This window comes from Mustelus asterias, chromosome 14 (assembly GCF_964213995.1).
Source record: "Mustelus asterias chromosome 14, sMusAst1.hap1.1, whole genome shotgun sequence".
Lineage (NCBI taxonomy): Eukaryota > Metazoa > Chordata > Chondrichthyes > Carcharhiniformes > Triakidae > Mustelus > Mustelus asterias.
In genome coordinates, this window is record NC_135814.1 from 52,857,886 (window position 1) to 52,883,574 (window position 25,689).

At 40.4% G+C, this 25,689-nt stretch overlaps 1 protein-coding gene across 4 annotated transcripts in view; it reads right to left on the bottom strand.

Moving 5' to 3' along the window:
* The window catches only part of ubr3 (ubiquitin protein ligase E3 component n-recognin 3), a 325,538-nt gene that overhangs the window by 235,274 nt on the left and 64,575 nt on the right, over positions 1-25,689 (bottom strand). For all 4 annotated transcript variants that reach the window (XM_078228378.1, XM_078228377.1, XM_078228376.1 and 1 more), the window contains exons 9-15: positions 24,195-24,328; positions 21,106-21,192; positions 10,536-10,601; positions 8,278-8,367; positions 6,209-6,337; positions 6,024-6,076; positions 5,374-5,507 (exon numbers count right to left, since the gene is read on the bottom strand). In XM_078228378.1, coding sequence (XP_078084504.1) covers positions 5,374-5,507; positions 6,024-6,076; positions 6,209-6,337; positions 8,278-8,367; positions 10,536-10,601; positions 21,106-21,192; positions 24,195-24,328 — 693 coding nt within the window. The remainder of the gene's footprint in view (positions 1-5,373; positions 5,508-6,023; positions 6,077-6,208; positions 6,338-8,277; positions 8,368-10,535; positions 10,602-21,105; positions 21,193-24,194; positions 24,329-25,689) is intronic.

The following is a 25,689-nucleotide window of genomic DNA, read 5'->3' on the forward strand; positions in this document are numbered from 1 at the left end:
CAGCATCAAAAACACCCTGTGGTACAATTAGCATAAGTTATTTTTAGAGAAGTCTGCATTAAAGTTCAGCCCATCAGCCTCTTCCACAGTACACAATGTCCGAGAGGCAATCAGTGCAAGTGGCCTCACAACACAGCCCGAGGACTATTGAGATGACTAACCCATGCTTAAGGGACATCATGACTTTGCACAACTAATCACACATGACATTTCTTCTGGCTATATTGCACACACTTTCTGGGATTTTGCTGTTCTTTTATTCTTTCAAAAACCCAGCAACAAATAAACACTTTACAATGATATTTCCAAACCATAAAGTTCTCCCACAGAGATCATCTACTTTGTTCCTCTTCCTTACAATACCCAAGGGACAGGATCTGGACGAGCAACTAATGAACAATGGAGGGACACCTTGCTGTTGACATTAAACCCACAGCCCCCACCAAACCCCTGCAAATAACAGGTAGGAGAGGATCAAAGGAGTTGTCATGTCGCATCTGTCAAAATTTTAAGGATGCAGATTGCAAGGCTTGCTCATCTTCTGTATCGGACAAGTGGAACATTTCCATCATAATATAATAAATTTAAGTTACCAGGGCTCAAGCATATCCAGCAGCTAAATGGAGACAGGAGCAGCCAGCTTCAAAAGGTAATTGCTTTTTAGAGTCTTCCTTGTGGGCCAAAAGGAGAAGTACTCTCTCTCTCTCTCTCTGGCCCCTCAAGTAAAATTTAAGCTTCCCTTTTGCCAATTCTGGCCTCCCCTCACTGCCAACACTGTCAATTGTACATTTGTTATCATATTCTTATGATTGCCTGACAGTCAATGGGACTATGCAGCCTTTTTTTCTTGAAGGAAACCAGTCCAATATACCTTCATAACTAAAGTTCCTCATCCCTGGAACCAATCTCATGAATCTTTTCTGAATCCTCTCTAATGCCTTCACATCCTTCTTAAAGTGCGGCACCCAGAACTGGGCCCAATACTCTAGCTGAGGCTGAACCAGTGAACCTGCTCCTATTATAAAGCCCAGAATACTGTATGCTCTATTATTTGCTGTTTCAACCTGTCCTGCCACCCTCAATGACTTATTCACAAGTCCCTCTGCTCCTGAACCCCTTTTAGAGTTGTACACTTTATTTTATAATGCCCATGTTCTTCCTACCAAAATGAATCACTTCACATTTCTCTGCACTGAACTTCATTTGCTAACTGTCCACCCGTTCCACAAAATTCTCTATTGTTCACCCATTTCACAAACTTCTCTATGCCCTTTTAAAGTCTTATACTATCCTCCTCATAGTTCACAAAATGCATCTAAGTTTTGCATCATCTGCAAACATTGAAAATCTGCCCTGTCCACCAAGGTCTAGGTCATTAATATATATTAGTATATATTATATATATTGTGTACACGAGATGGGTTTCTAAAGCAGTAATGTTTATGAGTTGTGTTTCTGGAGCAGTACATTGAAGAACCAGGGATTGAATATTTTAGATTTAGTGTTAGATCTGTAATCAGAAAGGGCTAATGAACAACCTTGCTGTAAAGTATTAGTGGTCATAATAGGATAGAACGGGTGGACAGTTAGCAAATGAAGTTCAGGATAGAATATCACATTAATTTGAATATGATATAGTTTGTTCTGAAACTAGGGTCTTAAATCTAAATAAGGGAAACTACGAAGGTATGAGAAGCAAGTTGGCCGATTGGGAAAATGCATTAAAAAAATAAGGGAAGGCAGGCAATGGCTAGTATCTAAAGAAGTACTACATGGTTTACAACAGATATACATTTCCTCAAAGGCACAAACACCCAATGGGAAAGGTGAATCAACAGTGGCTAACAAAATAAGTCAAAATTGATATTTAATCAAGGGAAGTGGTTTCTAAGTATTCCATAAAAAAGTGGAAAGCCCGAGAATTGGAAGCAATTTAGGACCCAGCAAAGGGTGACCAAGAAACCAATAAAGAAAAGGGAAAAGAGAATATGTCTACAAGTTAACGACGAACATAAAGGCCGACTGCAAAAGTTTCTTTCAGTATGCAAACAGGAAAAGGTTATCTAGGATAAACGTGGGCCCATTATAGCTGTAGAGAGGACAACATATCGTGGAGAACAGGGAAATGAAGGAAGAACTAACAATTACTTTTGTGTCTGCCTTCATGGAAGAAGGTACAAAAATCTATCAGAAAAACTAAACAACCAAGGGACTTGTGAAGCTGAGGAACTGAGAGATATGATTAGTAAAGAGGTAGGACTTGAAAAGTTAACTGGGTTGAAGGCTGATCAGATCCCCTGGATCAGATGAGCTACATCCCAAAGTGCTGAAGGAGGGGGCTATAGAAATATAGATGCATTGGTGGTAATCTTTTTAAAAATCTATAGATTCTGGAAAGGTTCCTGCAACCTGCAAAGTAGCAAATGTAACCCCACTATTTAACAAGGGAGAGGGAGGGAGAATGGAGAACTACAGGTCTGCTAGTTTAATGTCAGTAGTAGGGAAAATGTTAGAATCTATTTTAAAGGATGTGATAACTGGATACTTAGAAAGGAATGTTAAAATTGGGCAGAGTCAATGTGGATTTACGAAAGGAAAATCATGTTTGACAAATCTGTTGGGAATTTTTTGAGAATGTTACTTTTAGCATAAAGAGGAGCCAGTGGATATGACGTATTTGAATTTACAAAGGTTTTCCATAATGTCCCACACAGGTAGTTAGTAAATATAATTAGAGCGCATGGGATTGGAGCTAATATACTAGTATGTATTGAGAACTGGCTGATAGAAAACAGAGTAGGAATAAACAGGACACTGACAGGATGACACCTGGATAAGATGCATCAAAGGGTACTGAGGAAAACAAGAGTGGAAATTGTAGCGGCACTGGCTATAATTTTTTAGACTTAGGTGTGGTCCCAAAGGATTGGAGAATTGCAAAAGTAAGACCCCTGTACAAAAATGAGTATAAAGATAAGCCCAGCAACCATAGACTGGTCAGCTTATCTTCAGTGATGGAAAACAGTCGAGAAATAATAATTTGGGACAAAATTCATAGTCGTGTGGACAAATGCAAGTTAATTAAGGAAAGGCAGCATGGATTTAAGGCAAAACTACATTTAACAAATTGCTGGAGTGTTCTGAAGTAACAGAGGAGTTTAATGACAGTAATGCTGTTAATTTGGTGTACATGGACTTCCAAAGATTAGTTGATACAGTGCCACACAACAGACCTGTGAGCAAAGTTGTAGCTCATGGAATAAAAGGGGCAATAGCAACATGGATATGGAATGGCTGAGCAACAGGAAACAAAGGAAAGTGGTGAATGGATGTTCGTGCTGGAGGAAGGTTTGTAGTGGAGTTCCCCAGTAGTCATTGCTGGGACCCTTGCATTTCCTAATAGGAACATACGAATAGGAGATTAGCCCGTTAAGCCTGCTTCGCCATTCTATTAGATCATGACTGATCATCTATCTCAATGTCATTTTTCCGCACTATCTCCCTATCTCTTGATGTCATTAGCCTCCAGAATTCTGTTGATTCCTATCTTGAATATGCTCGGTGATTGAGTGTCCGCAGCCCTTTGGGGGAGAGAATTCCAAAGGTTCACCACCCTCCGAGTGAAGAAATTCCTCTCCATCTCAGTCTTAAATGGCCTGCCTCTTATTCTGAGATTATGTCCCCTGGTCCCAGACTCACCGGCCAGGGGAAATATCCTATCAGTCTCAATGAGATCTTTTGCAACTCTAGAGAATACAGGCCCAGTTTCCTCAATCTGTCCTCATAAAACAATTCCACCAAGCCAGGCATTAATCTGGTGAACCTCCATTGCACTCTCTTGATGACAAGTCTATCCTTACTTAGGTAAGGTGACCAAAACTATACACAATACTCCAGGTGCAATCTCATCAAGGCTCGAAACAACTACAGCAAGACATCTTTGCTTCTATACTCAAATCCCCTTGCAATGAAGACCAATATATCACTTGCCTTCTTTGCTGCTTGCTACATCTGCGTGCTAGTTTTTAGTGACTCAGAACAATGACACCCAGATCCCTTTGGACACCAACACTTCCCACCTCTCACCATTTAAGAAATATTCTGTCTTCCTATTTTTTCAACCAAAAAGGATAACTTCACACTTACTCACATTATATTCCATCTGCTATGTTCTTGCCCATTCACTTAGCCTGTCCAAGTTCACTTGGAGCCTCCTTGCATCCTCCTCACAGCTTAGTTTTGTGTTACCAACAAATTTGAAAATATTACATCTGGGTTCCCATATTCAAATCATTGATATAGCTCGTATCTTTGTGGTACCCGCTAGTAACATACTGCCACCCTGAGAATGATGTATTTATTCTTACTCACTGTTTTCTGTCCATTAACCAATTCTCACTCGATATTCTAGGATCTATAGAATTTTGAAAAATAACCACCACCTACTTCACCACTCTGGGATGTAGCTTATCTGGTCCGGGGCATTGATCGGCCTTTAATCCAGTTAACTTTTCAAGTTCTACCTCTTTACTAATAATTTATTTCAGTGCCTCAGCTTCACAAGTCCTTTGGTTGCCGAGTATTTCTGGTTAATTTTCTGTATCTTCTTGTCAACTTTAAGTACGCATAATCTATCGAATATCACCAACTTTTCCATTTTAAACCACCTATTGTCTGAATTATCTCCTCTTTTACCATGGCCTGGGTAGCATCTTCTTTCTTGATAAAGATAGTATTCATTTAATATCTCAGACCTGCCCTCTGCCTCCATTTGTAAATTCCCTTTTTGCTCCCTACTACTTTTTTCATTATTTTACTATTTACATGCCTACAGTTTTTCATTTTATATGAGCTGCTCATCTCTTTTCATACTCTCTGGTCCTCTTGTTTACTTCTTCACCTTCTCTGAACCTTCTATATTCAGCTTGGTTTTCAATTGTATTTTTGACCCAACATTAGTCATAAGAACGCTTTCTCTTTATCTTAATTTCTATCTCCTATGTCATCCAGGGAACTCTGGATTTGTTTGCCCTACGATTTGCTTGCCAATGAATGTACCTTGACCATGTCTAAATTATCTCTTCTTTGAAGGTAGCTCATTGATCAACTACTGGCTTTGCCTGCCAACTTCTGACTCCATTTATCGTCCAAGATCCATTCTTTCTCCCAACTGAATGTGTGCAGGGCCAGTGGGGTATGTATCGTTGATCAAGAAAATGCTGAAAATTGATTTTCTATTTACTTTCTGTAATTTTATTTTTAAACGGGAACTTGGGGAAAGCAACAGTGGATCATAATGAAGGGAAATGGGATCGCGACCCTCAACCATAAAATTTGTTCTATAAAAGGATATAAATTTCTATACCACCTTACCTAAATGAATGCGAAGACTCAGTAAAATAACCAAGAAAGTTAAGGCTCCCTCAAGCATAGACCTTTCATGTTCTGTATCAAGCGCTGCATTTTGATGCTGTGATGCCATCGTTAGTAAATCCACCACTTTAAATCTAGACAAAGGCATAAAATTTCACATAAAGATAAAACTGTCATTAGCAATAATATATTCATTTATATTTGTAAAAACAGCTTAGCCTCAAGAATTTTTTATAATGTTTTATGTATATTACAATTGTAATGACATAAATGCTGTGCTAAGCATTTGCTATGTTCTTTAAGTATTTAAAAGAATCAAAGCCTTTCTTTCCCTATATGATCTTTTTTTTTTAAGTCCACTGAAGTCAGCTTTGCCTTCCATCATTGCCCCGGTTAAGACTATGATGTGGAGATGCCGGCGTTGGACTGGGGTAAACACAGCAAGTGTTAAGACTAAGCAGACTTGGGCAATTGCAATTCTTTATGCTTCACCAAAAGTGTCCTTTGTTGATTTTATTGGGATATTTCTCAACATCTACGTTTCCACAGATAATACCCAAGTACATAACTGCAATCTAGATATCCTGATCTTTCTGAGAATCACAAATTCTATGAATTAAAAAACCTGGCACATCATTTTTAGTGCTCACCTTTCAAAAACAGATGAAACAAAATAATCTGGGTCCAGTCTAGAAGCACAAATCTAGGAGAAATAAAAATATATTCCAAAATTTTCATCTTCTGTAATTATAACCTCAAGTAATTAAAACCAATAGGTAAGCTTTACACCATACTTGAATCACAACAAACCTCAAGATATCAAACATTAGCATACCTGCAGAAGGAAGATATCAGGATCAATCATAGAGTTGCAAAAGTGGGACTGCACGTAGGTCATAGCTTGCCCTTTAATCTGCAGACCATTTCTAACCCACATGTTGCTGTGTATCTCTGATAGACTGGCCTAAAAAAAATAATAGCCACTCAGTTCTTAATTCACAGGTTTACTAATCCATCAAAGAGATAAAAAAGCTGATTAACATGTGCACAAGAATAATAGCCAATGCCTTAGTACTATACTAGCCTGTCTGCACATCTAGAAGCTTTATTTTTAAATTCAATTGTAAAATCATCACAATAGATTAAATACATGTGTGTATACACAAATTTTTAAAATGTGTTGATTTTCATAATTTGGATAAAGATGATGCTCTAAATTATGTGTCAAAGTACTTAATTTGGAACCCAAATTCTGATCCACAACTGGGCACATCCCTTTAAGTATATGTTAGGCGGGTAATGGGATAAGACGGTACGAAACCAGGTTTCACCAGGATTTTTCCTGGTTCAGAGGATACCAGTTATTTTCAGTGATGGGCAACAACACATCAGTGGAGTTCATCTGGAAAAATTAATAGGCTACTCCAAAATTAACACATTTTCTAAATAACTTTCATTACATCGCTCAAATTTGAAAAATATCTATAAGCATCTGTCCCAGTTACAATTCTTTCTCCATAACTGGATTAATTTTCCTTCATTTGAATAATTCAATACTTTATTGCAACATTAAAAGATCTCCTTTACAACAGGTTTGTCCGACCTCTTTACGTAGGACAGTCACATTCCAATTTTCCTCATACTCAGTCAGCCAATGATCAAATATTCAAAAAATAAACTTTGACACAACGTTAAACATGAATGTCAGACAAAAAGCTAACGTATAAAAAGAAACAACTTGCTGAGAAAAATAAAAATCACAATAATGGATTAACAACTAACAAAATGGGTAATAAAGCCAACAATTAGAATGTGAAAGGGTGAGAATCTGTGTTTCCAAATCACGCCCAGGCTCAGAGCACTCAGTCACTCACACTCATCCACTGGAAATGGGCAAGAGTGCCTAATGGTGTGTGTGAGGGTGAAGCTGAATGAGATCCCGGAGACTGGGATTGAGCCAGACACACACCCACCCCTCCTCTCTCTCACACAAACACACCTACACATACACCCACACCCAGTCTTCCATCTCTCTCACACACACACACACCCCTCTCAGACTCACACACAGGGCGGGAGCGGGTGTGGGAGCGAGCGGGTGTGGGAGCGAGCGAGGGCAAGAGCGAGCGAGGGCAAGAGCGAGCGAGGGCAAGAGCGAGCGAGGGCAAGAGCGAGCGAGGGCAAGAGCGAGCGAGGGCAAGAGCGAGCGAGGGCAAGAGAGAGCGAGGGCAAGAGCGAGCGAGGGCAAGAGCGAGGGCAAGAGCGAGGGCAAGAGCGAGGGCAAGAGCGAGCGCAAGGGCGAGGGCAAGAAGGAACCATGCCCAGACTTTTGAGATTGGCTACTGCCCTGAAGTAAACACATCTTAATATTTAAAAAGCATGCAAAACAATATGTTGGGTGAACTTAGTCATGGCTTTGTTAAACATGTAATTTATGTTTTGCCTACAACACTATTTATAAGGTTGCAACTTTCAGTTGGAGAACAGAATGCCATACAAGAGAGTATTTTTTGATTGGTCTTTATTCTGCAATTTACGTTTTCCTGATTGGTTATTCAGAATTGGTACTTTTTATAAGCGTTCTTGTTAAAAGGAATTTACCTCTTCATATGTTGAGTTTTAATTCTACAACAAACGGACGGGTAAGTGGAGCTGAGTCCACAAAAAGATCAGCCATGATCTTATTGAGTGACGGAGCAGGCTCGAGGGGCCAGATGGCCGACTCCTGCTCCTAGTTCTTAAGTTCTTAACCGTGCAAATAATTTCACTCGAACGAAAACCATGACCAGAAATGTAATCAGCAAGAAGCGTTACACTTGCAGGAGGCGTACTATGGAGACTGAACTTGGTGGAAACAAGTGCCATAACACCAACAGCTCCAAAAACACAAGAGAAATGAAATACCTGGATTTGAAGTGGATGAACCATCATTTTCATTAGCATCTCTTGATCTGGCAAAAGTGAATCAAGATCCAATTGCTGACATCTGATAGCCTGTAAAGTGGTCAAAACATCAAAATACATATTATAGAAATGTAATATTTGTGGATAAGTTCACATATTCCTAAATCGATTATTTACTTTGCAATTAACTTTGCATTTATTTGACAAATTATAGAATAATCAAAGTATCTTCTGCTGCAGTGATATCTTTTAAGATTTGTTTGTAAATTTATTCAAACTATTAAACCAGTACACAGCAACTATTTAAAAGACAAAATTCTATTGGCCTACATTAGCAGTGGTAAACATATGCCTTATACAGTTACTTAATATCTTAGCACTGATTATACTGCATTTGAGGAGAGTTTTTATTGAATTTCTGGAATGTGGACATCACTGACAAGCCCAGCATTTATTGTTTATGCCTAGCTGCCCTTGAGATGGTGGCTATGAGCTGCCATCTTGGCCTTCTGCAGTCTATGTGATGAAGAACCTCCCACATTAGGTAGTAAGTTCTACGATTTTGACTCAATGATAATGAAGAAAATGCAATACATGTCCAAGATACTAAGATTTGTGTTTTGGAAGGGAACTTGGAGCTGGTGTTTCAGAGCACCTGCCATCCTTGTCCTGTAACTGTAACACTACAATCTGCACTCTCTCCTTTCCTTCCCCATGTATGGTATGCTTGTATAGCATGCAAGAAACAATACTTTTCACTGTATACATGTGACAATAATAAATCAAATCAAATTTCTTCAGGCTCAGACCACTTTGGAAGGACATAATAGACGGGGTTGATTAGCAACCTGAAAACCCACTACTGTCAGCAGCTGATCTCTCAAGTTATCGAGGCCATCAATAAAAAGCAGGAGTACGATCCAACTGTTCTTGAGGTCATGCTCATGATGAAGACTTGTAAAATGGCGACAGAAGTCACAATTGGCAACTACTTCCAACACACTGAGTTCAAACAGATTAAAAGTGCACAAGATGGTAAGAACGTGGAAAAGCATGGTGACGCCAACTAACCAGACAGCAAGACACATTTTTCTCGCCTGCAGGAAGCCAGCATGGAAATTTTAGCTGAGACCAGCATGGAAACTTTCGAGAGGTGAATGATACTGTACGCTGCATGACAGAATTAACAGATGATGACATCGTAAAAGTACATTTTCAGCAGAGGAGCAGAGAAAGCTGACAATACGGTGCACAGTGGTTCGCACTGCTGCCTCACAGTGCCAGGGACTTCGGTTTGGTTCCGTTTTGGGTCACTGTCTGTGTGGAGTCTGCACGTTCTTCCCGTGTCTGCGTGGGTTTCCTCCAGGTGCTCCAGTTTCCTCCCAGTCTTAAAGATGTGCTGGTTAGGTGCATTGGCCATGCTAAATTCTCCCTCAGTGTACCCGAACAGGCACCAGAACGTGGCGATTAGGGGATTTTCACAGTAACTTCATAGCGGTGTTAATGTAAGCCTACTTGTGACACTAATAAATAAACTTAAACCTGATGAATGCCTGCCTGCTCACCTGTTCCCCTGTCCAATGGCACAAAAGGCTGTAGAGATGCTTTGGTGTTTCGTACTGCAGCATAAAAACACCAAAAACATGTTTGACTGCATTGGCAAACATGGTGGATTGTATTGTGCACTACTGCTATCTGAAGACAGTGCACTAAGCAGAGAAAGATTATGGGGCTTTCTGGACATTCTTCAATGTAAAGCTCCAGCCTTTGACAAAGTCAGACCGTTGTTAAGGTGTGAACAAATTGAATAGACTTTTTCACACACTTACCCCTTTAGTGTGTTTTCATATTCCATTTAAATCTGTCATTTTCGATTTGGGGCCACATTTCAAGGAATACCAGGTTACATAGAGATGCATTTATGGGGGAACGGGGCCTGTTTGGCTATCATGAGGTTGCACGTAGCACAAATTTGTGGGCAGATACCCTGGGATTCGACTCAGCAAGATTTTACTGGATTGTAAACGGCCACTTGTTTCCATTAACTGATTGTGTCACCAACTTACCTAGGAGATAGAAAATTGGGCAGATTCTACAATGGTCAAGTGATGAATTTTGCCAGATTACAACACAAGCAAATTTTGGTGAGAACATTTGGATTATCATCATACCCACTTCTGAACGCGTGAAACAACTTCTACATTGTTAAAAACTGTTAATTTAGAAAAATTGACATATTAAAATGAATATGGCATTACCTTGCTCAGAAACATAGCATAGTAGCGATGAAGAGGCAAGTGAAATGTAACCTGGTTAGGAGCAGGCTAGAATAAAAAAAAACAAAGAATAAGAAACCAATCTGAAGCTCCTATGCTGCAATACCATAAAGTTTACTTATAACACTTGAAAATATAGTTCCTAATATTACAAAATACTATTCAATTTATTATAAACTGCAACAACAAATAGACATATTAAACTGAAAACAAATTCATGCAAGACAGAACTGTATATGTCAGACCCAAATGTTTTTGCTCAAAATGCATAATCTAGCAATAGGATTATATCCCAACTGTTGCATTAAAACATCAGGACATGCACAATCCAGGACATTAATAAGATTGTCTTTTGGACAGCGATCTGCCACAGAGTGGTAGGATGCAGATTTGCATCCATGAGTCTCCGACCTGACGAGTTCCTGATCTGGGCTGTGCCATCACAGTAAGAGAAAATAGTGAACAGTATATCAATCTTTTACATGTTTCAATCAGGGTGCAAAAAACGGATTAGAACTGACCACAAGTATACACTGATAAGGCTTTTACAGGGCATCCAGACTGTCTTGATGGATTTGTTAGTTGTGTGTTCCACAGCATCATTCGACAAAGCTTCAATCTGCACATTATCGTGGGAATGAATGGATGTTGTCAGGTGAAGGAATTACACGACTGAATCAGTTTTGTGTGTTCTTAGACATCGGAATTTGGCATTTTTTAATTCAATCTTTAAAGTCTCAAATTGGGTGAAACAAATATCATATTTGTGCCAAAATATATGTATGACAGACTGCATTTTGGTGGAAAAACATACTGCTGCAGTTAACATTTTAAAAATAACTGCTTTTTATCATCCATGCTACCCTCTTTATCAATAGGAGCAGTTAAGAGCTCTTTGACCTTCACTGAAAATCTATGGAGGCCATAGATTTAAAACAGGATTGTACTGGTACAAACAACTGAACAATCTGGTACCTTAAGACTTACGAATGGGACGTCCCTTTTCATGAAGTCAAGGCATCATAATTCAGGCACCTACCTTCCAGCAGTTTATAAAAAAACTGATGTTTGCATTTATTAATGCAAGTTCCATCATGCAAGATTCAGGCTAAAATAAAATAAACTAGCTCTCCAAGACAAACAAGCCCAACTATAAAAGTAACTGCAATGGAAATAATGACCATAGACCTCACATCATGTCTGTTGTCTGGCTCCAGATTGACACTGGACAGTCATGAAAATATTTGTTCCACCTTTTACATTTGTCCAATTTCAAGTACTGAACCACATATATGATTCACTGAATGGCAAAAGCACCAGACCACTGCGAGTCAGATTAATCAAGTCTTCCGGACTCAACAGTTTTAGACCATTTCTTCAACCTGCATTTTCTTTCATTTTCCTTCACTGCTTTATTTTTTTCTTTAATTTCTCTATATCCTTGACTTTGCTTTCAAATGGCATTGTTCAAAATCCTGCCATTCACACCTCCTTGGGACACATCCTTTAGAGTCATAGAGCTTTACAGCATGGGAACAGGCCCTTCGGCCCATTGTCCATGCCACCCTTGTTTTTAAAACCCCTAAGCTAATCCCAATTGCCCACATTTGGCCCATATCCCTCTATATCCATTGTACCCATGTAACTATCTAAATGCTTTTTAAAAGACAAAATTGTACCCGCCTCTACTACTACCTCTGGCAGCTTGTTCCAAACACTCACCACCCTGTGTGTGAAATAATTGCCCCTCTGGACACTTTTGTATCTCTCCCCTCTCACCTTAAACCTATGCCCCCTAGTTTTAGAGTCCCCTACCTTTGGAAAAAAATATTGACTATCTCACTGATCTATGCTCCTCATTATTTTATAGACCTCTATAAGGTCACCCCTCAGCCTCCTACGCTCCAGAGAAAAAAGTCCCAGTCTATCCAGCCTCTCCTTATAACTCAATCCATCAAGTCCCGGTAGCATCCTAGTAAATCTTTTCTGCACTCTTTCTAGTTTAATAATATCCTTTCTATAATAGGGAGACCAGAATTGCACACAGTATTCCAAGTCTGGCCTTACCAATGTCTTGTACAACTTCAACAAGACATTCAAAGTTGACATACGGTCAACTTTGTTCATTTACTTGTCCTGTTTATCACTTGCTTGGGCTTTGAACCATAAAACCTTTTGTGATTAAATCTTTCCTGTCCTCCATTCTATCAGAGACCTTCCCTTTTGTTCTTCTTCCCACCCTCCTCCCTTTCACTTGCTCAAAACCTATTAAATTTCTAACATTTTCCAATTCTGATGAAAGGTCACAGACTTGAAAGGTTAACTCCACAAATGCTGCATGTCCAGGTATTTTCAACATTTCAGACTTGCCAACAGGGCAAGACCTGAGGGGGCAGGACCAGACTGGGGTTTTGTGGGGGCTGCTGGTGAAGCCGGGAATGGGAATGGGGAGATTTGGCATGGTCGTCTCGTCCCTTCTTTTGCCTCTCTTGTCTCCTGCTCACTTTTGCTCTGAGATCAGGATGAAACAGATCCAGATGAGACTTTGGCCTTCTACTTAACAATTCCATTGGAATGAGCCCGGTTGAGGATAGTGGCATGATATTATACTTGAATAAAAATCCTAACAGCTTTGTATTCAAAGTATCACCTGCCATCCTCTTCAATTCCTCCTTCAGAGTTTGAATAACTCACTCTGCCAAACCATTTGAAGCCAGATGAAACGGTGCAGCATGCACATGGCGTATACCATTCTTTTGCATGAATTCTTGCCTCCTAACTCACTTGTAAATGTAGTGCCGTTATCCAAAACAAGTGAATCTTATAGACCTTGAGTTGCAAAAATTTAATGTAGCTTCTCAATTGTCACAGGTGCTGTAATAATACTCATGATATGTGCATCTATGACAACCAAAAACACGTGGTTCATGTATTATCCAGCAAAGTCCACATGCAGTCTGAACCAAAGCCTATCAGGCCACTCCCAAGGATGATGTGGTTCTGGTGGCGCCATCTTCTGGTTTATCTGGCATGCCAAACAGGATTTTGGATTTCACCTTGTCTTCCAAGTCCAGATTTATATTAAGCCTCCAAACATACAGTCTGGCTGGACTTTTCATTCTAGAAGCACCTGGATGAGCCTCATGAATTTCATCCATGGCCTGTGAACGATCGGGGGACAGAACGAGCATTTTTGGCCACCACAGCATGCATCCATCTTGCACACTTAACTCATCCCTATAAGATTTCAACTCATTATCTTTCAAAATAGTTCACTAGCCTTGCATCAGAAATCTTTTAACTTGGGACAGAATAGGATCTCTGCCTGTCCACTGCTTAATCTGCTTCGTACTTACTGGAGAATGTGCAAGTCTCTCAAGTAAGAAAATTGTCTTGGGAGGACACAATACTTTGGATAGCAAATCCAGTAGAGACGATTCAACGCATTCGCTTTGTGTTGTTTTTCCCTGCTCTAAACATGATATTGTACTGATAAGCTGACAATGTAAGTGTCCAATGCTATCTTCCTGCAGAGGCCATGGGAGGAATATATTTTGGTTCACTGAAAAGGCTCACCAATGGCTTGGGGTCGATACATAAGGTGAACGGATGACTATAAAAATACTGATTGAATCTTTTCACTGCAAAAACGATAGATCCTCTTTGTCCAACTGCGAATATTCTTTTCAGCCTGTGTCAGTGTCCCAGATGCATCCTCCATTAAATGAGGAAATACCACCCCCATACCATGGGGCAAGGGATTGCCTGTCTGCATTAAAATGGACGAGCAGATTAGCCGATTGCAGCAGCGCTTTAACATCTTTGAAAGCCGCCTTCTGTGCAGACTCCCACTTTCATTTGTTTTTTTCTGCAGAAGTAGGTACAGTGCAGCCAACACTGTAGACAGTTCTGACCAAACCTTTCCATAATAGTTTAGAAGCCTGAACATGACCTGAGCTCGGCCACATTCCTGAACTCTGGAGCTTCCTTAATGGCTCTAATTTTCACCTCGACACGAGATAAACATTGTGCAGTGATTCTGTGGCCTAGGTACACTATGCTTTGTGCCTGGAAATTGCACTTGCTTCTCTTCAGACACAGTCTTGCATTTGAAAACCTTTTTAAAGAGATCCAGATTGCTGAGGTGCTCCGCCTCAGTCTTCCCCGTAATCAAGATGTCATCCAAGTAGACTTCAACCTGAGGAATGTCTTACAACAGGTTGTTCATCATCCTTTGAAAGATCGGATTGGAGGATACACCAAAAACCAAGCGATTCTGCTCAAACAACCCTTTATGTATGTTGATGGTCACGTACTGTTTTGAATCTTCCCCTAGCAAGAATTGTTAATATGCCTGTCTCGTGTCTAGTCTTGAAAACATCTTGCCTCCTGCAAGAGTCAAAAACAAATCTTCCACCTGAGGTAATAGATAAGAATATAACTTGGAAACCTGGTTAATGGTGAACTTGTAGTCACCAGACGTGCACATCATGCCGTCATTTTTAATGACGGGAGCGATTGAAGCTGCCCAACAACAAAACTGAATCGGCTCAATGATTCCAAGCCTTTGCAGCCATTCCAACTCCTCTTCCACTTTCCATCTCATGGCATAGGGCACTGTCCTGGGTTTGAAAAAGCACAGTAAGAGTTTTAACAACACCAGGTTAAAGTCCAACAGGTTTATTTGGTAGCAAATGCCATTAGCTTTCGAAGTCCTGCTCCTTCGTCAGATGGAGTGGGTATCTGCCATCTGACGAAGGAGCAGGGCTGCGAAAGCTAATGGCATTTGCTACCAAATAAACCTGTTGGACTTTAACCTGGTGTTATTAAAACTCTTACTGTGTTTACCCCAGTCCAACGCCGGCATCTCCACATTTTGAAAAAGCAAGCAGTAGCCTGAGGTTCGATGTACAACTTCACAGTAGTATCACGCAATGTACCCAGTTCATTCTTGAACACATCCAGATACCTCCTGGCAACATCCTCGGTCATCCTTGTGTGCTTGATCTCACCCAACTAGGATGGAATTTTGCTGAGCCAGTCACACCCTAGTAAACTCAGCCCTTTCCATTTGACAAGGAGGCGTGCCCTTGCTTCTTGGCTATTGTACTCATTATGGACTTCCAACGTCCCAAGCAAAGGTATGGACTCTGCCGGAGTAAGGGCTGGTGTCCCACGTCGACTTGTAGGTCTCTTCACTAATTATGGACATGAAGGCTCCTGTGTCCACCTCCATCTTGATTTGCTTACCACCGACCATTAACAGTAGTAAAAATAAGCTCTGCTTGTGCCTCATTCACATTTGCTCCTCTGCCTATTTTGAGCTGTTTAGATTAAGCGCAGCTACTTGAAGCTTCTTCGAAGTTAAAATTTCTTGCTCAGCCTTCACCTTGCTTACAACCCAGCATTTCTTCACTCAATGTCTTTTTTTGTTGCACCAGTGACAAACAGCATCCATAAATTTGCAATGATTTCAATTGTGTGGTCCACCACACCTGAAACACTCCACTGCTTTCACCGTTTTGCTCATTCTTCATTTGATGCAGCGCTCTCACCTGGGCACCAACATTAGCTTTCTGAATATCTTCAGCATTATTGTCAGCCATTTCCATGGCCCACCAAATTTCCAGAGCCTTCTTAAATGTCAGTGTGGCATCCCCAACACCACCACTGAATGCTGTCTTTGTTTTTGTTACAGAGCAGCCTTTCTCCGAGCATATCTTCTAAGACTGAAAATCGCAGTGTTAAGAACAAAGAAAAGTACAGTAAAGGAACAGACTCTTCAGCCCTCCAAGCTCAAGGCGATCATGAAGCTCTATCTAACCTAAAAAGAAACACCTTCTGCCCTTACTCAGGCTGTATCCCTCTAATCCCTCCCTATTCATATACTCATCCAGATGCCTCGTAGAAGTTGCTAATGTGCCTGTTTCCACCCCTCCTCTGGCAGTGCTTCCAGGTACCCACCACTCTCTGCACGAAAAACCTCCCCCACACATCCCCCCTCTTACCTTGAACCTTGAACCTGTGTCCCCTTGTAATTGACACTTCCATCCTGGGAAAAAGCCTCCGACTATTCATCGTGTCTTTGCCTCTCATAATCTTTTAGACCTCTATCTGGTCTCCCCTCAGCCTCCGTCTTTCCAGTGAAAGCAATCCTAGTTTATTCAACCGCTCCTCATAGCGAACCCCCCAAGACCAGGCAACATCCCAGTGAATCTTCTTTGCACTCTCTCCAAAGCTTCCACGTCCTTCTGGTAGTGTGGTGACCAGAACTGTTCACAATATTCCAAATGCGACCTAACCAAGGTTTTAGATACTGGAACATAATTTCCCAATTCTTGTACTCAATGTTCTAGCCAATGAAGACAAGCATACATTTGCCTTCTTAATCACCTTGGCCACCAGTGTTGATACTTTTGGGGAACTGTGGACCTGCACGCCATTTACAGTATAATTCACACCTAAATTTGATCCTCCAAAATGCATCACCTTGCATTTGACGGATAAACTTCATCTGCCATTTCTGTGCCCAAGTCTCCAATCTATCTATATCCTGTTGTGTCCTCTGACAATCCCTGGCTATCAGCAACTAGACCAATCTTCGTGTCATCCGCAAACTTATAAATCAGACCACCCACATTTTCCTCCAGATCATTTCTATATACTATAAACAACAGAGGGCGCAGCACCACCTGCTGAACACCACTAGCTACAGATCTCATTCTGAAAAACACCCTTCCACCGCTACTCTCTGTCTTCTATAACTAAGAGTTTTAACAACACCAGGTTAAAGTCCCACAGGTTTATTTGGTAGCAAATGCCATTAGCTTTCGGAGCGCTGCTCCTTCGTCAGATGGAGTGGAAATCTGCTCTCAAATCGGGCACAGAGATACAAAATCAAGTTACAGAACACTGCTTAGAATGCGAATCTCTACAGCCAACCAGGTCTTAAAGATACAGACAATGTGAGTGGAGGGAGCATTAAGCACAGATTAAAGAGATGTGTATTGTCTCCAGACAGGACAGCCAGTGAGATTCTGCAAGTCCAGGAGGCAAGCTGTGGGGGTTACTGATTCTATAACTAAGCCAGTTTTGTATCCATCCAGCCAATCCACCCCGAATCCCATGTGATTTTAGTTTTTGTACCAGTCTGCCATGTGGAATCTTGTCAAATGCCTTACTAAGTCCATATAAACTACATCCACAGCCCTTCCCTTTACTGAAAGCTGACATAATTCTGCCACAAAGTTAGCGACTGATTGACCTGCCTTTTGAAAATGGCTATGAAATTCGAAACTTTGAACTATCACTGAGGGCTCTGGGTTATGGTAATTCTGGAACAGAGCAACTAAATCCACAAATGAAATCCCCCCTGGCTTGTGGCGTGGCCAGGTTCCTCATCAACTTATAAGTCTTCGCCCTACATTGTGCATTGCTTTGCCTTGCCTCATCTTCTATTCCCTTTGTTAAAAAGAAATGCTGCAACCTATCCACGTATTCAGTCCAGTCCTCGCTTCTCTCAGCGAACTCATCGACTACCCTGAACATAGCCATGGTGCTGCTAACTCAAAATTCTGTCGAATAAACCATAAACAGGATATAGCTGCTCACTGTATGCAACCCTGTGTTGTCACACTGAACGTCAAAAAACTTAATTTCCTTTTTTTGCTGTTTGCTCCTCGTCACCAAAAGATGTGACTTGAGACCACAAATAAGGTAGTCAAATAAATGGTTTAAAGGAAAGAACTTCTTTATATAAATAAACAATGAAGTTTAACAATAACAGTAACTCAGCAGAACAGTAGTAACAGTAACATGTATGAAAACAGGAGCACTAATAAAACAGGTCTTGCCTACATTACAGGTCACCCTCTTGCAGACTGAAAAGCCCGCATATGCTCAGAACCCCCTACAGATGCTAATAATACAATAAGAACACTCTGTACTCAAAATGACACTCTGTAACAGTCCGCTACATTTTTCACTACAAATGTAGGTCTAAAGACAGAAGAATTTATATTGGAGTACAGGGAAATGGCAGAGAAACTAAGAAATTAATTTGTGTCTATCTTCACAGAGGACAGTACAAGAGACCGTCAAGAAATAATAACAAACCAAGGGCCTGAGAATGAGGAGCTTCATGAAGGATGTTAGTATTAGTAATTTCTCCAATACTACATTTTTTTATAATGGGACTGAAAGTTGATAGTTTCCAGTGAAAGTGAATCATTTTTGACACCTCTGTTGGCTTTTTTGAGGACGTTACTAGCACAATAGCACAACAGATAAGGGGGAAGCAGCGGATGTGGTGTATTTAGATTTTCAGAACGCTTTCGATAAGGTCCGACAATGAAGGAAACAAAATTAGAGTACATGGCAGAGGGAGCAATATTCTGGCATGGACTGAGGATTGATTAGCAGACAAAAAACAAAAAATAGGAAAAAATGGGTCATTCTAAGGTTGCAGGCTGTGACCAGTGAGGTACCGCAAAGATCAGTATTTTGGCTCCATCTGTTCACAATCTATATCAATGATTTGGATGTGGGGACTAAATGTAATAACTCCAAGTTTACAGAAAACTAGGTAGGAATGCAAGTTGAGAGGAGAATGCACAGAGGTTCCAAGGGGATTTGGACAGGCTTAGTGAGTGGGCAAGAATATGGCAGATGGAATATAATATGGATTCAGTGTGAGGTTATCCACTTTGGTAAGAGGAACGTAGATACAGAGTATTTCTTAAATGGTGAGAGATTGGGAAGTGCTGATGTTAAAATGGACCTGGATGTCCTTGCTCATGAGTCACTGAAAGCTAACATGCAGGTACAAAAAGCAATTTGGAAGGTATGTTGGCCTTTATTGCAAGAGGATCTAAATGTAGGAGTAAAGATACCTTGCTTGAATTGTACAAAATCTCAGTTAGATCACGTCCGGAATATTGTGTGCAGTTTTAGTCCCCTCTCCTAAGGAAGGAATATTTACCAAAGAGTGGGTGCAGCGGAGGTTCACCTGACACACTCTGGGATGGCAGGACTGTCTAGTGCGAAGAGATTGAGATGACAAGGCCTGTATTCTCCAGAGTTTAGAAGAATGAGAGGTGATCTTATTAAAAATTACAAAATTTTCAAAGGGCATGACAGGGTTGATTTAGGAAGGAAGTTTCCTCTAGCTGAGGGATCTAGAACCAGGAGACAGTCTCAGAATAAGGGGCAAGCCATTTAGGTTTTAAATGAGGAGGCATTCCTTCATTTAGAGTAGCGAACCCTTGGAATTTTCTACCCCAGAGGGCTTTGCAAGCTCAGCCATTGTGTTCAAGACAGAGATCGATGTATTTCTAAATACTAGTGCCATCAAGGCATATGGGGATAGTATAAGGAGGAGGTATTGACGCAGAACTCTTCACTCAATTAAGTACACCATTCCAAAAAAGAACAATCCTCAGTAAAAGTGAAGACTGCATGTTGGTGGAAGGAAAATTAGAAAATCTACTGCATGCCATATTTTTCTGGTCCTGCTCTATGCCAGTAGAATGCTGGAAATCAGTGTGCCAGAAAATTCAATTCATTAGGATGGAAACAAGAGGTTTTATATAACATTTTGTTACACATCCAACTACCAATATACCAGGGTTCTGATATAGATTCTTACCAGATCAACAGTGAGCAGTTCCTCTCAAGATTCTATAATCTGTCTGCTTGGAGAATGTCTGAGAAGAGTTGTCTTTGCCAATTTTACTCATGATTAGCTCAGGACGATTGACACTTGCATTAAGTAAAACATGTATGTGTGTTAATCTCAGTAAGTAGCTCATGCCCTGCCATTCATCAAGTAATTAGCTAAGGATTAAGGATAGCTACTTGCTAAAGATCTTGGGTGGAGAGGAGGGCCTTTGATTATTATGCACTCATATGACATGCCCACCACCGGAAAGAAAAAATCCTTCTTATGGGATTCCATCATTTTTAATACAGGAAAAATTGATACACTTTTCCTTCACTTTAGACCTTTGCTATACACCATTCCAAAATCTCCCCCTCAGTGCTGCCATGATACTAAACAGCTGAGTACAAACTAGTTGGAGATTTGGAACTCATTCAGTTATTCCAGTTTTTGATGAGAATAAGAAAATGCGCATGAAAACATCAACCAAGGATCAACATCAACCTAATGAGAACTAATGATTTCAAGTGCGGATGCCTCCTCAAAAGATCAAATTAATGCCAACCAATAGTAGTCCTTTAAGAGCTAAACCCTGGTAAAGTTCACAGATGACGCCAACTGAGTGATTTCCTTCCAAACCTGGAGACATGGAATAGCATACTGCCACATACTTGAGAAAAATGTATTTTTTAAACAAATCTCCAAATAAGTTAATTACTGTTGTACTTTTAATTTATTTATTAAAAAACTCTCACAATTCAGGGGAGTCCATTGTTAAATTACTCCATTGCAGTTTACTTATTTAGTTACATATACATTAATTCTAATTAACAAAATTGATAAATATAAAGATTTAATCTAATTTGCAGACATATTGCTCTATTTCATCAGTACCTCATCAACAAAATTGATGGCATCAAACCAATCCTGCAATGCGTCCAGACAGTATCTGACCACTGTTCTGGTGTATTCTTGTGTTTCCTACAAAGAAATTCACAAAATAATCCCAGTAAGTTTACAAGATTTTTGAATGTCAATCTAAGCATTCAGCAATAACAATGGTAATAAACTAGCATTTGCTTAGTTACCAATCACTTCTTCATTTCACCCTTAACAACGAGTTTCCTAATTCTTACAGCACCTTGTAGGTTGCTCAATGCCACTCATCCTCCAAATTGGAAAGATAAGGTAACTGAAAGATTGCATCAAGAAATCAAGTAAATGTTCCAATCCCCTTCTGGTTTGTTTTGAGACCCATTGTAACTTCAACCTCCCCCTCCCTGGGCTCGTTCTAATGCAACTGTGGTAGATACGAGTGACCATTTTCCACTTCCCAAATCATCATCCAGAGCTCAGGATCCCTGGCTCTCATTTATACATGTATATCTATCTTTGCAGAATATTAATTCTACTACCCTCTCATTGTAGTGTCCAATTGTTTATTAAATGAGTCAAAGTTCAGTTCTCAAAACATTCTTTTTGGCAACTAATTTCCATTGTTGCTCATCATCAGTATAAAAACTACTTCCTATAATCCGTCTTAAAATTGCCTTTCTTAGCCCTGAAACTAACTTTTCCACTTGCTGCCCTGCTATCTAAAAATATTGTTCCAGATTTTATTTTCCCCATCCTGTTACATATCTTACCTCAAACACACATTTTCAAGGTTCAAGAGTCTTATCTTATCATTGCTCAAAGCTCTTCCCTCAAATGCCCTCACATCAGACTCATATGCACTTGTCTCTAGAACTTGGACTGCCTCTTTATGTCATGGAGACCAGAACTGTACTTCCAAAGGTGTGACCTGACCAGGTCCTTGTCAAGATTCAGTACTGAACTCATTTTGCAAATATAACTGTTTATTGAAACTTTGCACTGCCTCAGACATGACCAACAGTTATAAATCTTTTTCAACTTCCTCCTTGGAAACTTTTAACACATCCATGGATTACACCTTTCAAGTATGCAGCATCTTTAATCCGTCCATATTAAAATTTATGTCACTGATCAACCAGTTTCAAAATCTTTGGATTTGGATTTTGAAGTGTCAAAATCTAACACCATCTCCTTTACTTTGATGTTTTCTATGACTTTAACTACCTTGACTGGTCATTCATGTATTTCTCAGCAAATGAGGATCTTCAGCACCTAATTAACTGTTGTCCCTCCTGTGAACCAGGTCCTTTTAAAACTATTCTTTGTACCCTTCCTTTTAGCCAGTTACTAAGTGTCATAGAGTCAAAGAGCTTTACAGCATGGAAACAGGCCCTTCGGCCCAACTTGTCCATGCCGCCCTTTTGTTTTAAACCCCTAAACTAATCCCAATTGCTCGCATTTGGCCCATATCCCTCTATACCCATCTTACCCATGTAACTGTCTAAATGTTTTTTAAAAGACAACATTGTACCCGCATCTACTACTACCTCTGGCAGCTTGTTCCAAACACTCACCACCCTCTGTGTGAAAAAATTGCCCCTCTGGACACTTTTGTATCTCTCCCTGCTCACCTTAAACCTATGCCCTCTAGTTTTAGACTCACCGACCTTTGGAAAAAGATATTGACTATCTAGCTGATCTGTGCCCCTCATGATTTTATAGACCTCTATAGAGGTCTATAAACTAAAGGTCTATATAGATATCCATGCTGTATCAGCCACAACAGCTTATAACAGAAATTTATGGAAGCCCTTTTGCAAATCAAGGTGGACAATTATGTAAAGCTTCCCATATCCTCTTCCCCCTTAGCATGATAGCACCTCAAAAAGTCTTTATTGCTAGGAACAGAAGGCCATTTAGCCTCTCATGCCTGTTCCATCATTGAATGAGATCATGGCTGATCTGCAATCTGACTCCATATTTGCCCAAGTACTTTTGGGTATCAGCCCATATCATGTGAATGCATTTCTAAGCTATTGTCGTGCCCCTTTTGGCCTTTAATGGCGGGATTCTCCCAAAATAATTCTAAGTGCCGAATTCACGTAAAAACTGGAGTAACTCTCGCTGTTTTTTTCAGTGGAATTTTCAAATTGAATCTCCTACATTCTGTGCACTGCAGAGTGCCACAGGGAGATTCACGCTGAAAATCCAGGGGCGGGGCCTATTCCACTGGAGAGGCCGGTAGCATAGCGCTGAGCAGACCACTGTGCATGCGCCAATCTGTCATAGCCGAGATCACCGCATGCACAGTAGCCCCGCACTGCCCGCCTCCCGATTGCTGACCAGCACAGCAACCACCAATTGCTGGCTTGCAAAGCCCCCCCCCCCCCAAACGATCGCTGGCCTCCCGGACATCTCCGGGTTAGTCCCAACTCCCCCTCCCCCCACCACCACTGGAAAGCCGGGCCCCGGAGATGCATGGAGGCCGTGGTGTCCAGCGGGGAGCCTGTTAAATGGCCTCTACTGATGTCTCCCGGGAAAATTGCCCTCAATATCTTTTCACAGTGTGCCTTAAATCCTTCTTTCTAATTCATGTTTTTATACTTCTTTCCAGCTTTATACATTTATTTGAAAATTATCAAGCCCATTAAATATTCTTTTGCAATCTGCTTCATTGTACCTAATCCTTGGCATTTACCTATTTTTCTCTCCCATTTTGTTCAGATCTATTAAAGGACCTGTTTTATAACTTCTGAAAATGGCTCAAGGCCTTAAATGTTAATCTGTCCTTTCAAATACGAAGGAATCCTCTATATATTCTCAGAATTTTATGCTTTTCTTTCAGTTTTTTACTAAACCTATGGTGGCGCTCAACTTCATCCAACTCATCATCCAATCTAAAAACAAAATCATGATCACTCTCACACTCAAGTAAAGGAAGCACATTAAGGGGCAAGGCCCAGAAATCTGATCATTGGTACTAGCATGCAGTTCTGTTCCATCATTTGATAAAACACTATTAAATCCTTCCGACACAAACATTTATTATTTTTTGTAGTTCATGTTATTTCATATGCCTTGACAACACAGCATGTGAAATATCTTACCCTAACTTTACAATGTGTTAAAAGTCCCCACATTGGCTGTGCACAGGCTTCCAATTCTGCTGCAAATGCAGCATAGTACGTTTGCGACTCAAATTCTACGTGCTCGTTTAATTCTCGTTTGTTTAAATTCATTCCTAGAAAAATTAAATAAACAAAAGCTTGAGACAATTAACATAATTTTATCATCAATCTAAATAAACTCAAATGTGAAAATAAACTAGTCACGTTAGCATAATTAACAAATTGCAGATTTCAAAGTTTGAAAACTAGTTCACCACTTCTCTGGCAGTGGGGTTTGATGTTTTCCAAAAGTTTCAGTGCAGGGATTTGGCATATTACCTTTTCGCCTGAATGAATCCTGTCCAGATTAATGGGATTAAAGGCTAATTTTTCTGTTGGCTGTAAAGGCACTCTGCGAAGAGATTGGATGGTCTCAACCTAAACCACAGTGAGGGTGGGATACAGGCAAACTCCTAACTAGCACCAACTATCAGTCTTGCTCATGAATTAAATGAATTAAGCAGCAAATAAACATGGCACAAACATACACTGAGGCATGAACTTCCAAGTTAAAATTGGTGCTATGGCATATCAGGGGGAAGTTTTTGAATCTAATGCTGATGTTGGACTGTTTGATGTTGATATTGGTAACAGGTGGAACATGGGTTCTATTGTCCAGCACTGATAGTGTTCATGTTCAAATTAAATTGCAAAAGGAGGAAAGGAAAACTTTCTGTACACTTTCTGGTTCTGATTCTCTTACAATGTATATAAATTTGTGTTATATATGTTTTGATAAGTGCATAAGAAAAGAATATTGTAAGATTATAGGAGTAAGCCATTCGGTCCCTCAAGCCTGCACTGCCATTCATGTCTGATCTGATTATGGCCTTAGCTCTACTTTCTTGCCTGCCCTCCATAGTCCTTGACTCCTCTGTTGATCAAAAAGCTATCCAACACAACTTTAAGAGTCATAGAATTTTACAGCACAGAAAGAGGCCATTCAGCCCATCATGCCTGTGCTGGCCATTAAACACCTATCTATTCTAATCCCATTTTCCAGCACTTGGTCCATAGCCCTGTACACTACACCATTTGAAGTGCTTATCTAAATGCTTCTTAAATGTTGAGGGTTCCCACCTCGACCAGCCTTTCAGGCAGTGAGTTCAAGATTCGTACCACCCTCTGAGTGAAAAGGTTTTTCCTGAAATTCATTGTAAATCTTCTGCTCCTTACTTTAAATCGATGCTCCCTAATTATTGATCCCTCTAAAGGGAAAGTTCCTTCCTACCTAACCTATCTATATCCCTCATAATTTTGTACACGATGAGGTCCCCCCTTGGCCTTCTCTGCTCTAAGGAAAACAATCCTAGACTATCCCAGCCTTTCTTCACAGCTGAAACACCCCAGCCCAGGCAACATTCTGGTGAATTTCCTCTGCACCCTTTCTAGCGCAATCACATCCTTCCTATAGTGTGGCGACCAGAACTACACA